General features: G+C 34.2%; 3 protein-coding genes across 3 annotated transcripts; all 3 read right to left on the bottom strand.

The window, feature by feature from the left end:
* Positions 1 to 1268: 1268 nt before the first annotated feature.
* On the bottom strand, positions 1269 to 1967 carry LOC103308819. Its single transcript, XM_008182904.1, has one exon. The coding sequence runs from the start codon at positions 1965 to 1967 to the stop codon at positions 1269 to 1271; it is 699 nt and encodes a 232-aa protein (XP_008181126.1).
* Positions 1968 to 8120: 6153 nt separating this feature from the next.
* LOC107883151 lies at positions 8121 to 9262 on the bottom strand. Its single transcript, XM_029486050.1, has 5 exons — positions 9251 to 9262; positions 9020 to 9196; positions 8855 to 8959; positions 8298 to 8796; positions 8121 to 8235 (listed from the first exon to the last, which is right to left on the bottom strand). The coding sequence occupies exons 2-5, from the start codon at positions 9186 to 9188 to the stop codon at positions 8139 to 8141; spliced, it is 870 nt and encodes a 289-aa protein (XP_029341910.1). The 5' UTR covers positions 9189 to 9196; positions 9251 to 9262; the 3' UTR covers positions 8121 to 8138.
* Positions 9191 to 10313, bottom strand: LOC115033494. The gene is made up of 3 exons (XM_029486051.1): positions 9825 to 10313; positions 9447 to 9757; positions 9191 to 9383 (listed from the first exon to the last, which is right to left on the bottom strand). The coding sequence occupies exons 1-3, from the start codon at positions 9994 to 9996 to the stop codon at positions 9225 to 9227; spliced, it is 642 nt and encodes a 213-aa protein (XP_029341911.1). The 5' UTR covers positions 9997 to 10313; the 3' UTR covers positions 9191 to 9224.
* Positions 10314 to 12943: the final 2630 nt, after the last annotated feature.

Here is a 12943-nt window from a genome sequence, read left to right on the forward strand (position 1 = left end):
CATACACGCCCGGGGGTCTGCGAATATTTGGAAGGCACTATTTTTGAAATCATTCACCGGACGGGGTCATATACCCACTCATTGTTTGCCAAACAAGTTAGAGCGTATATAATGTACTTGGAAGAAAAATTCGGCAAGATGCAATCACCTCCAGTAACTGAAGAAGAGATAATAATGTTCATAAATAAGAATACTGACTACCAGATCGTTCAATCGGAGCCAATCTTAACCAGTCAAATTCAGTTATTAGCTGCTGCGCATGTAGCTGGTCGTTTGATGGAACGAAAGGCTCAAAACGCTCCAATCGGTAATTATAAAATATATTATTATGTTTTAAATATATTAATTTCAATTTTTATTTTAGTTATTTGACGGAGAACACGCTATGGATTCACCATGGTCTCCAAGTTATTCGCCATTACCTACTCAACATACATTTAATCATGCGGAAGATAATTTTCTATATAAGGTAATTTATTGAATATTTTTTAAATTAAAAACAATATTAATTTTATATTATTTATTACAGCCGATAGATCATATTGATGGTCCAATGCCGCTTGATAGCCAACAACAGTCGTTCGATGAAAATGATGGGCCTGATTTTTTCAATTCAAACCATACACAGTCTCAATTTACTACCCCCGAACCATCTGATCGAGCAACTTATGCTCTTCACCCCACGCCGCTACGTAAAGTAAAACGTAGACTATTCTAATAATTGATGTAAAATAATTAATTTATGTAAAAAATAAAAAAAAAGACGTGATATATAAAAAAAGTTTTTTCATTTATTAATATTAAGGTTTACAATAAATATTAAGATTTACAATAAAATATTAAGGTTTACAATAAATATTTACAAGGTTCTTACTTCTCCGTTAAATGGATTATAAGTAATAATTTGGTCATGTAATATTAAACAATATGCGGAAGTGGAAGCTGGAAACGCCTCATAAGCTTCTAGTTCAATTCTGAGGTCCACTGTCGACATTTTCACGTTGTCGTTCTGTCGGCTCATGTCAACAACTATGATTGGAGAGTGATTTTTGAATTCTGATCGGTTCAATAGAGGTGTTACATCGTCGTGACCGTAGTAAGATTTTTGGAACTCTGCATACGCGCGGTATAATGTCGCCATCTTATTCTTGTTAAAGTCACTTTGAAAATCTTCATATGGAAATACTTCGGAGTTTAAATAGACTTTCAAGTTTTTAATTTTACAATGATCAAAATATGACATTGATTTACTTGAGCTATTTTTCCTGTCAGTTTGAAAACCGATTATGACATATTTCTTTTTCTCTATCGCTAACTCTCACTATAGGCATCCGCCACAATATTTTTGTTATGTTTATTTTAACGTCTTTTAGTTTAGGAGCGTCTACGACAGCTTCATTATTTTTATACTGTTTGATTGCATTCATATCAATCGAAGCTCTATTTAATATGAGTTGTTGGTTACAGTTTATTAAAATGCGTTTATAATCTTCGCAAAAACCAAACAAATGTTTAAGATTAATACATCCGTTAAAATTACCGCTATCAATAAAATCTTTATTAACATTTTTAAAATCACTATCCCAGGCAGCGTTTTGGTGTGAGGAAATATTTGTTTTATTGTACGAACAATATTCTTTTAATGTGGTCGATATACCCGGATTGATGAGTTTCTGAATTTGATTTCCGTTTATTTCATATTTCATTTCAGAGAAAAGAAATGCCAGTCCGTTGTTTATAAATCTAATCTCGTCAGTTATTTCTGTAGGTTTGGTTATTGTTCCCTCGATGTAAATATAACTCTCGCACGGTGAAGTATAAGACTCTGTGTTATGTAAAGCAATACGCACCTCATCATTATTAGAAAGAGCTGATGTTGAATACGGTAAAAAAGAATGATAATCAATTTGTGTTATTTTACAATCATCGATGTATCCAGCCGTGACGTCTAAATATGTGTCGTCCATATTAAATGACGTTAATCGAGCGTAGAAAAGCCAAATTATCAGGTGTTAGACTATGTTTAGTCTGTTTTCGTCTCGAATATTTTTTCTTTTTCGGAGTTGTTACCTTGTTAGTGTTTTTAACACGACTAACGGGTTTTTCATATACAACCCTATTTATATTGTAAAATTGAAGCCCCATCACGAGTCTTGAATTAATAATCGTATTGATACCGGTTCGCCTCGTAGATCGATCAACTCGCCGTCTTGATTTTTTTAAATTATACTTGCATGTGTTATAAATGTAGAATTAACGGAGTAAAAAACCAAATGTGTTGGTACCTCTATTATTTTATAGCCTGGAGGAACATTCGGATAGAACTCGTGGATTGTATGGCACTGCTTTCCGTTGACGAATGAACCCATAACTAGATTTGAATCGATATATATACAGTTTGTTTTGGTAATATTGACCAACGTATCTGATTCGTGTTTGACATTAGTAGCATATTCACGATTTTTGAATCCCAACAACTGTCCTATACTATTAGTTATACGAAAATCTCCAGTTTCACTACAAAACATTGTACATTTTAGTGTATTATTATCTGCTCTCAACTCGAATAAAATATCTGTATTATGCAATACACGTTTTATAGCTGTGTCAATTTCATTCAACTCATAAGAGCCGGTAGGTATTACATAGCTATCGCTATTCATATTGTTATCATTACTAAATTACTGTATGTGAAGCATATTTTATTACACTTTTCGTTTACATTAGGAATAGAATTATTCGTTTGAAAACCTAACAGACAGATTTTTGTATTTTTACTGACTTCTATCGGTGGAAAAAATTCACATGACAATTCGCTCGAGTTACCGTTTAACGTTATAGTGTACATGATACAAATTTTAAGCACAGATGACCACAGTTTGTTGTGTTATATTTCTGAAGTCTCTCGTAGTTATATTCGATATTACAACCGTTGAAATATTTCTGTAATTCTAGCGGTGGCGTTAAATTTCCATAACTATCATAATATTTAACTTTTTTTCCGATTTTCTTATACGCTACCCAATGAGTACCTATTCCGTTTTCGATATCTAAATTAACTACAGCTGACTCTTGATGTTTTGCGAGTCGAGGCAACTTGTCTCTAGCAAATACACCGATGAAATGAGGAATTTTCAACATGTCAGCGTATTTTATAATCTCATAATCGTACAACGCTCTACCGGGTAAAGTAGAAATTAGTTTTTTGACCTGGATTTCTTAACTGAACCGCCCTTGTGTGCTGCTAGGTATAAACCTTTACCTTTTACGATTTTATAAGAACTACCCTTGTGAGGAGTAAGATATAATCCTTTGCCTAAATGAATAGGAGAGTTGTTTCCAGAATTTAATTCTTTCACAACTTTTACTATATTACCTACTCCACCGGTAAGCGCGCCTAATGCTGATAAACCAGCAAAAATAGGAATTAAGGGTAGAACACCACCTTTTTTCGGTATCGGTATAATTCTTGGTGTTTTAGTTTTTTTGTTTTTATTTTTATTTTTTTTAGTTTTTTTCGCAGCTGACAGACATGTTCTTACTAATTTTGTAATATTATTTTCGTTCATTTTATTTTTGATGGATTTTTTAGCAGCCAAAACCATTTGTTTAAATCCGCAACCAGCTCCAATCTTACGTTTGACCTTCATAGCTGTAGTAACTAGCCAAGACGCCGCTTTTTCCTTGATACCTGTGTTTTTAGATTTAAACACTTCCCAAGCCTGATTTTCTAATACTTTGTCTGCTCTATGCCGATCAGTTAGCGAATTACTTTCTTCGTATGCGATATCATGCGCTCTGGCCAACTCGTCAAGTCTGTTTATACCACGTTCTCCTCGTGCTAATCTTTGTTTCAATTTGGTTCCGGGACCGGCAAATCTATAAACAATTATTCATAAAATTTAAAACGGATTTATTAGTCATAATATATTGTAGTGACTTACCTATAACCAGGTAAATGTAATTCCACGGGTAAATGATTTATAACAGAGTTAATAAGACCGGAGCCTTTATTGTTGTTTCGCTTACGAACGTGAGACATCGTGTGACGCTATCGCTAACATAGCACCTCTATTTATAGTGAAAAATTAAAAAAAAAATGCGCTTTATCGAACAAGAGAAAAAACTCCGAATTTATAATATTGATTCTCCCGAGACAATTCAACAGAGACATGGAGAGCTTTTCCCAAATACGATAAGATCGTTGGTACTTGGCAGCTCGGGGTGTGGTAAGACCAATCTGATATATTTTCTACTAGTCGATGAAAATTGGTTACGATTTGAAAACGTTTACATATACTCCAAGACGCTGGAACAACCTAAATATAAATTATTAAAACGTATTATTGATGGAATAGACGGTATGAACATTTTTACCTTTTTCGAGAATGATAAAGTTATTCCACCAGAGAAAGTTTTACCAAATTCAATTTTTATCTTGGACGATGTTATTGGTGAACACCAAAACGTAATAAGAGATTATTTTTCTCGAGGTCGCCACAATAAAATAGATATTTTTTATCTGGCCCAAAGTTATTCAAAAGTACCAAAACAGTTGATACGTGACAATGCGAATTTAATAGTATTGTTCAAACAAGTTGAGACCAATTTAAGACATGTATACAATGAACACTGTTCGGGTGATATGTCATATATACAATTTAAACATTTTTGTGTAACATGTTGGAACCGTGAGAGGTTTACATTTGTTGTTATTTGTAAAGATAGTGAGCGTGATAACGGACGTTAACGTTTTGGGTTTGATACTTTTGTAGTTATATAAGATGAAACAACTAATAAATATTATCATTTAAATCGTAGTCATGACGGAAGGAACTACTGTGTTAGATGAGCTAGTTAAAGCTAAGGAAAGTATTAAACGTAAATATATCGCATTAAAAACCGGTTCTGATAATGTTCAACAATTAATGACACAGACATTAAAACCAATTATCGATCCTTTAACTAAAATATCGAATAAACCTCGATTGAACAAAGAAAATATTGACAATAAATCAAAAAACTCAATTTTGGACTACAATCAACAAGAAATTGAAAATTGGTTTCAGTCTACAGACTTGGATAAAATCTACGGTCCGAAAAAACTTCCAAACGGACATATTATTTTGGGTAAAAAAGAAGTAAAATTTATAGAAAACACTATACTTATTGACGGTACTGTTTACCTATCTACGTCGGGTCTTAATCAGTTATTATTTTTAAAAAATCCACTTATTTTTACTCATAGCGATTTAGAGGTATATAAATCTATATTAACTCAAACATCAGTACATTTATCTACAGTTGGAAATAAAATAAAAAAGGGTGGTACTAAATACTCAGCAATTATTAGTAAATTATTCCCCTCGGGTGGCGAGCTGTCCATGAAATTACAGAAAAATAACTTAGTGTATTGGGATAATCCAAACGAGTTGGTCGACCGATTACGTCTGCTTCTCGCGTCAAAAGCAGCTGGCAATACAAGCGTTTCAAACGAAATAATTTCGATTTTCAACGAATTACACGAGGCCGGGCTAATAAAGCGAATTCCCGATGTCTAAACGGGAAATCGCTAACGAACTTCACAAACCAGCAAGGAAAAATTTCACTAGGCGTCGAGTTAACGTCTATGGAAAAAATGATTTATGGCAAGCCGACTTGGTTGAAATGATACCATATTCAAAAGTAAATGGTGGTTACAAATACATCCTGGTTGTGATTGATTGTTTTACAAAATTTTCTTGGGCGAAACCGTTAAAGTCTAAGACAGGTAAAGAAGTTACTAGTGCAATGTCTACAATATTACTTAATCGTTTACCGAAACTTTTACAACTCGATAACGGAAAAGAATTTCACAACACCACTTTTGACGCTTTGATGACCAAGTATGGTATACACAAATATTCAACTTTCAGTATTCTAAAGGCTAGTATCGCAGAAAGGTTCAACCGAACTTTGAAGGGAAAAATGTATAAAGAATTTACTGCCAGAGGATCACACGAATGGGTTTCAATTTTACCAAAGTTACTTGACGAATACAATAATTCATACCATAGAACTATAGGAATGACACCAATACAAGCAGATTCCAACCCCGCTTCGGTGGTAATAAAACATCGTGAAATTAATACTGTAAAAATTAAGTTTAAAGTTGGCGATAACGTTCGTATCAGTACACAAAAGGGTGTGTTCACAAAAGGTTATTTACCAAACTGGTCTCCGGAAATATTCGAGATTATCAAAATAAATAAAACATTACCCGTTACTTATCAACTACAAGATTATATGGGTAAACCTATAGCTGGCTGTTTTTACTCTGAAGAAATATACAAGACAAATTTCCCAAACGAATATTTAATTGAAAAAATTATACGTAAAAAACAGAATCAAATGTAAGTCAAGTGGTTAGGATTCGATAATACACACAATAGTTGGATAAATACACGTGATGTTAAAAAATAGTGTCAGTCGTTTTATAACTATGGACGTGTTCGGTAGTTCTCGGGCGAGCGATACTAAAAGAATTATATCAGATATTCAATCAAGTAATAAAACAATTGTAAACGATGTGAAACTTCAACAAAAAGAAATTGATACTCTGAAAAGTAATATTGTTAATCTACTTGATAAGATACAATTGCTTGAAAATAATTTTCAATCAAGTAATAAGTCTTTATTAAATTGTGAAAATCGTATGTCCCAGCTATTTAATGACTGTGCTGACAATAGTACAACGATCGCTATCCATGGACTTGACGTGGCCCAATTAAAAGCTGAAATAAATCGTATAACCGGAATATTTGATGAAAATTCATTGCCGAATCATGGAACATATATTTCAGAATTAAATTCACGTTTGATAATCCTGGAAGGCAAAAATAAAAAATAGTTGGTTAGAGTCATGAGGTATTCAAAAATAATTTCAGTCGAGCTGTATACACCATCGTGTTTGGTAGTCCTATGTCAGTGTTATAAATATTTAAGTGTTATAAAATATTATATATATACGTACATTTAATATACCTGAAATTATGTCGTCGGCCATCGCAGACATGCAATGCATTCTTGGAGCAAACAATAAATATTTTATTAAAGAATTATCTATAGTGGACACTGAAACATGGGCGAATCAACACTGGATTTTTAAAAATTCTAAATCTAAGCAGGACAACAAGAGTCGAAAAACTAATAAGTGGTTGGAACATAACTATCATAAACTTACTATAGAATATGGTCATGTTGAGTATGAAGAACTAAGTAGAATATTGAACTCTTTAAAGTTCTCATGCATTTACGTCAAAGGTGAGCAGAAAAAACAGCTGCTTACAGAATTTATACCTCATGTCGCACTCATCAACATCGAAGATCTTGGATGTCCACGTTTGGATCAAATATGTGATGATGAAACTCTACCCTGCTGTATTTTTCATATGGAATTTAATCCAAAACAATGTACATTCTATAAAGTATTTGCTATAAGGAAATGGTTTATAAATAATTCTTAAAAATATGATTGTATACATTTTACTTAATAAACATAATTATATTTTAACATTGTTTTTTAAATTTATATGTTAACATATTTATGATAGCATTTACAAGGTTTTTTAATTATACTAATATTGTCACCCATCTACCTGAAACATGATTACAAACATGAAAAAACTTAAATATCTAGCAATTATACATTATAAACAAAAAAAACTTAAATATCTACCAATTATACATTATAAACATAAAAAACTTAAATATCTAGCAATTATACATTATAAACATAAAAAAACTTAAACATCTAACAATTGCACAGTATAAACATGAAAAACTAAAAGTTTATACCCTAATCTAACTTAAAACTAATAAAACATACATATTATTTACAATAATTTCAATTTTATGTGATGCGTTTACAAAAATATATACATGAAATATACTAATCTAACTTAAACTAATAAAACATACATATTATTTACAATAATTTCAATTGAATGTGTTGCATTTACAAAAGTATATACATTAATCTATCTCAAGTATAATTATATAACATGATAATATTTACAATATATAACAAACTATATAACGTTTAATATTTACAATAAAACTAATTAACAAAAAAAAAAAAAAATATACAATATATAAAATCAGGTTATGTAATGTAGAAGACCTATCATTAATCCTTTCTCTTCCTCGTTCCAGTTCCCCCCATCTTCCTCAAGTTCTGGCCATATATCATCTTCCCTGTAAAATTAAGAGAAAATATTAGTAAAATAATTTAAATATATATGTTTGTAATAACTTACTCTATACTATAATGACCATGGGCTAGTGTATTTATTTTATCTTCTAGCACCACCCTCTTATCATCGTAGCTGTTGTATGTCAATTTCTTTGTTTTTATCGTCATCAGTTGGTGGTTAAACGACTTAATTGAAACATTATCTCTGTATAACTCTACTCCTTCTTCCCCAAACAAACACTTCCTATGATCTTCCAATGTCATGTGGTTTTTAACCACATGAGACCTGATACCCTTCGCTTTAATTTTCTCTCCTCCTCCTACTCTGACTTCTGGTCCAGCATATACATTAAACGCATACGACTTGGCCCTCAACGCACAGAACTCAGTAATAATATTAGCATCCACTTCATCAGAAAAGTACCCTGGGGACTTCTTCCTATCTACAACATAACATGGATGGCCACTGGGCAGGTTGGCGGTGTCCATCCGGTCCAACAAGTTACTGTTAGCCGCCAAGTCTACATAAAAATCATCCGTCTGAATGTGATATACTAATGAATCTGGAAAAATAATGATATTAATATATTATATACATGAGATTAGTTTTAGTATATTTACCTGTGTCAGTATACATAAGAGTTAATCTAGGACCATAGTGTTTCTTCATTACATTGTAATGATAGTCATACATCATTGTTTTTGATATGTCCAGTACTGCAAATCCTGAAAAATAATAAAATGTGTTAATAAATGTATGATAAAAGTGGTAAAAAGTATATTTACCAATATATATAGGTTTATCGAATTTAATAATTTTATTCTCCAAAGCGACAGCGTTCAGGTTTTCAGTATAATTTGTACAGTGTTTAAATGTGCTCTTGTTTATAAGTTTTTGCAACCTCCTCTCACATGACACCAACTCCATCTTCATCTCCTTCCTCTTCGATTGCATAGTCTTCCCTAGAAAATAAAATATCAGTAAAAATGTTTAATACATAGTATTTAGTGACTTACCAAATACAGCGTTATTCATCAGCTTGAAAAAATCTTTCTCAAAATCATTCCTAGCCCTCTTCCTCATCTCGGTATTTAACTCAATATATTTAGCTAACCAGTCTGACTGATCAAACTGAATAACCCTATGAACCTGTAAAAATAAGAAAAAATTTTAAAAATCTGTTTAAAATCAATATTAAATACAAATATTTACTTTTTCTACTATTAATCCATTCTTAATCGCCTGCTGCAGGTTTCGATAATGTATAATATAATTCTCCTTTTTCTCAAGCGTGGCCATCAACTTCCTTACCTTTGAACCACGCGGCACACTATTTTGCGGCAGGAAGGGGAGGTCGTTGTGGATAGAATGTAATCTTGGGGGATATGACACATCAACCTCATACACTCGACCTATTGGTGATGTATCATCTAAATCATTTAACCCGTTTAATGTGGGTTCAACCCAGTTGAACCCACCGTACGGCATGTACTGGGACATTGCCCACCCATACAAGTTGTTACCTATAAAAATAAAAAATATTATTAAGTAAGAAAAAAATTAACAAGTTTTGAAAAAAAATGTACTTACAGTCCTGATATATTATCCACGATTTCTCCTTCGTGTCGTCATACCCCGGGGTCTTTACATTGTTCGCCTTCGCATATCGCTTACTCGCCTGCACTAGTCCTCCACGTATACCTATAAAAATAAATAAGATTATTATATATATATTCATTTTTAAAAATAACATATTGACCATTTTCGAACATTAATAGCATGTCATAATCATGTAATAACTAGAGCTTTTGCCCCGTGTTTTTAAGCATCGCATCGAAACTTAAGCCTGGGGCGGTGAAATAATGGGCGGCGTCCAGGTTATACGCCCTCATGCACACGTCGCGGAAGTTCTCAAAAACGTCCGCCAACAACAGCACATCGATTTTGAGGTACAGATCGCTGTACTCACCCAACATCGTACAGCCGAAGTGGTCCCAGACCTCCTTCGCGTGGTCAAACTCCTTCTCCTTAATACCGGTCTCCGTCAACGTACTAAAAAAATCCCTCTTACTCGGTAGTCTCCTGTCTTCCAGCCGCTCCCAACTATCTGTGTACTCGTACGGGTACACACCTTTACGTGTCACGAGCGGCATATCTCCGGCGACAAAATGTTTGGCTGTCTCACGGAAGTTCTCATGTTCGGGTGTAACTAAATTTTCGGCCAGGGACGACAGACTCGACGCCATAAACCTGAACGTGTCGATAAACCGAACAGTGAAGGTACTACTTATATATTTCGAGAAAGATATAAATTTCTCCTCACTGTTCGGTATAACGTTGATCGTCTGTGTATCATACCCAAGTTCAGTGATTATGAAGTGCGAGTCGTAGTTTGAGAGATTATGAAAAAATACGGGGACAAATTTAGGTTGTTGTAACTCTAAGTTACACCTGGAGCACAAGGTCTGGCTAAATTTTCCCGTGAGATGGTCATGATCCCTAACCTTATCGCCCCCGACTAATATGCATTTGCATAAGTTACACGCATTACACTCTTGATGTGTATTTTTTTCACCCTCGGTCATGATTAAAGGAATGTTCGTCTTCATCAGACCTTCAATTTTCCGGGCCACATCAACAATCGACTCCATGAAATGTCTCGCCACGCCCGTCCTGTCTTCGCTGCCTCTGTAAATTACCGGCCCCGCCGGTATCTCGTGTTGAACCAATAAATCCGCCGGCACGTCCTCGCTCGCCTTCACAAAAAACCCGTAGCTCATCGCTTCGTGTTTTTGAATAATCGTGGTACTACCCCCTCTCACCTCCTCCGCCTACGCCAAGATCGCCTCGAAATCCGCGTAAATTACAAACGGGTGCCTAACCGTGTTTTTCCACGCCCTGAACTCAACACATTCACCCTCCTTCGGCATCTCCGGAAAAATTGGCTTGTGCGCCCCACAAATCAATTTATGTTGGTCCAGGGCCCCCTGTCCGCTCAACTTGAATTTCAAATTTTGATTGTCAAAGCTGGTGAAGCACCTTTTACAAAAAATGACACTCCCATTGTGTCTCGTTTTCTGCGTACGTATGAGCCGTGAAAAATTCGAAATGTAAACATAGTGCGAGTTGTCGCCGTCCGTTACCAACAACAGGTCGAAATGATCCTTTTTTTCTTCTTCGACCACACGTAACGGATACACTTCGTACGTTGGGTACTTACGGGGCACCTGGAATTTTTTGTCGAGCCCGTAGACATTTATGGAGACGTTATTATTATTTTTTTCAAATTTGGTGATGTCTGATAGTGGTGTCGGGAACGATATACCGTTAAAATTATAATTTTTCTCATGCTTTTTATAATTTTCTCCGACACAATATTTATATCTATCGGATAAATTTTCGGCCACACGCCTCGCCAAAATCGCCCACTTGAAGCACTCCTGATCCGTATTTTGCGGGTTGATGGTCCCCCGTTTTCTATCTATATATATTCAGGTAGTTGAATATACGACGAGCCGCCCATCGGTGTATATTTATACACGGTTAACAATAGCCCATCGATCGACTCCAATGTAAATCCACTACCCCTCACGATGTAGTCATCGTTCTCCTTCGTCAATTTCATATAAGCCCTCTCTACAATGGTTCTTATATCGCTGTCAGGGTAAATTTCAACTGCCGAGGTCTTGAACGCCCGGTTCTCCGATGAATTGGGGACGTTGGGCCGGTTGTATGTCGCCTCGAGCTTCAAATTAAATTTTATTGCGTTTTTTTCTACGTGTTTTTTTAATAAATTTACTAGTTCAGACATAAGTGGATGGAGAAAGTCTGAATAAATCATTGTATTAACCAGATTTTTAGTATAGTACCACACGATTTTACGGCTTGCAGACGACAAAATTTCTACGAACCCTGGTGATTTGACTAGATTCTACCTAACTTTTTTAGCGTTAGCAGCTGAGACGGTGTTTGCAGCGGAAACACGTTTGCCATTTACGGCTATGGTGTAAGAATCTTTAAAAATAAAAAAATAAAAAACCTAATATCCATATCTAATAAAATAAATTTAATTATATTAAAAATCTAATCAACCCGTGATTGAAAAAATAAAATCTAAGCAACTTATAAAATAATATCTTTTAAAATCTATTTAACCCACACTGAATAAAAATAATTTAATGACATGTCTCCAGAACAGTGCTCTTGATATACATGGTTTAAAAAATCTAAATAATTCATATCGGTATATCATTAAAAATCTTAAAGTCTTCGTGTAAATAATTCATGATTAAGGCTTGTATTTTAAAAATTAAAAATCCATTTAATGACGTGTATTTTAAAAATCTAATGATTGAATAATAAAATAATACTTGTACGTTAAAATCAGCGGGCCTTTTAAAAATCAATTCTAATAAATAAAATAAAACTAACCTGTATCCTCAAATTCGTCCATTGCGTTCATACATATAATATCGTCGTCGGATACCGCATTCGATCCACCGGCCGGGACATCAGGTACAAATATTTGCGGCGCGATTTGAATATCTCTGCGGAGCGGCAAGAGGTGCAAACTGTATGACGCTTGGTTGTGCTGGTTGAGCGGTGATCGGCGCAGCGGGTATTGGTCTCAAATGAGCCGGAACGTTTACGAAACCTTAGGAAAAATAATATAAATTAATATTCTATAAGATAGAAATAAAACTTTATAT

This window comes from Acyrthosiphon pisum, chromosome X (assembly GCF_005508785.2).
Source record: "Acyrthosiphon pisum isolate AL4f chromosome X, pea_aphid_22Mar2018_4r6ur, whole genome shotgun sequence".
In the NCBI taxonomy this organism is placed as follows: domain Eukaryota; kingdom Metazoa; phylum Arthropoda; class Insecta; order Hemiptera; family Aphididae; genus Acyrthosiphon; species Acyrthosiphon pisum.

Coding starts and splice junctions, on each gene's coding strand:
- LOC107883151 (XM_029486050.1), bottom strand. CDS start 9,188: ATGCAATCGAAGAGGAAGGAGATGAAGATGGAGTTGGTGTCATGTGAG. Junction 8,960..9,019: donor CGATAAACCTATATATATTG/GTAAATATACTT, acceptor ATTATTTTTCAG/GATTTGCAGTACTGGACATA. Junction 8,797..8,854: donor TCTTATGTATACTGACACAG/GTAAATATACTA, acceptor TTATTTTTCCAG/ATTCATTAGTATATCACATT.
- LOC115033494 (XM_029486051.1), bottom strand. CDS start 9,996: ATGGTCAATATGTTATTTTTAAAAATGAATATATATATAATAATCTTA. Junction 9,758..9,824: donor GTGGATAATATATCAGGACT/GTAAGTACATTT, acceptor TTATTTTTATAG/GTAACAACTTGTATGGGTGG. Junction 9,384..9,446: donor ATGGATTAATAGTAGAAAAA/GTAAATATTTGT, acceptor TTATTTTTACAG/GTTCATAGGGTTATTCAGTT.
- LOC103308819 (XM_008182904.1), bottom strand. CDS start 1,967: ATGGACGACACATATTTAGACGTCACGGCTGGATACATCGATGATTGT.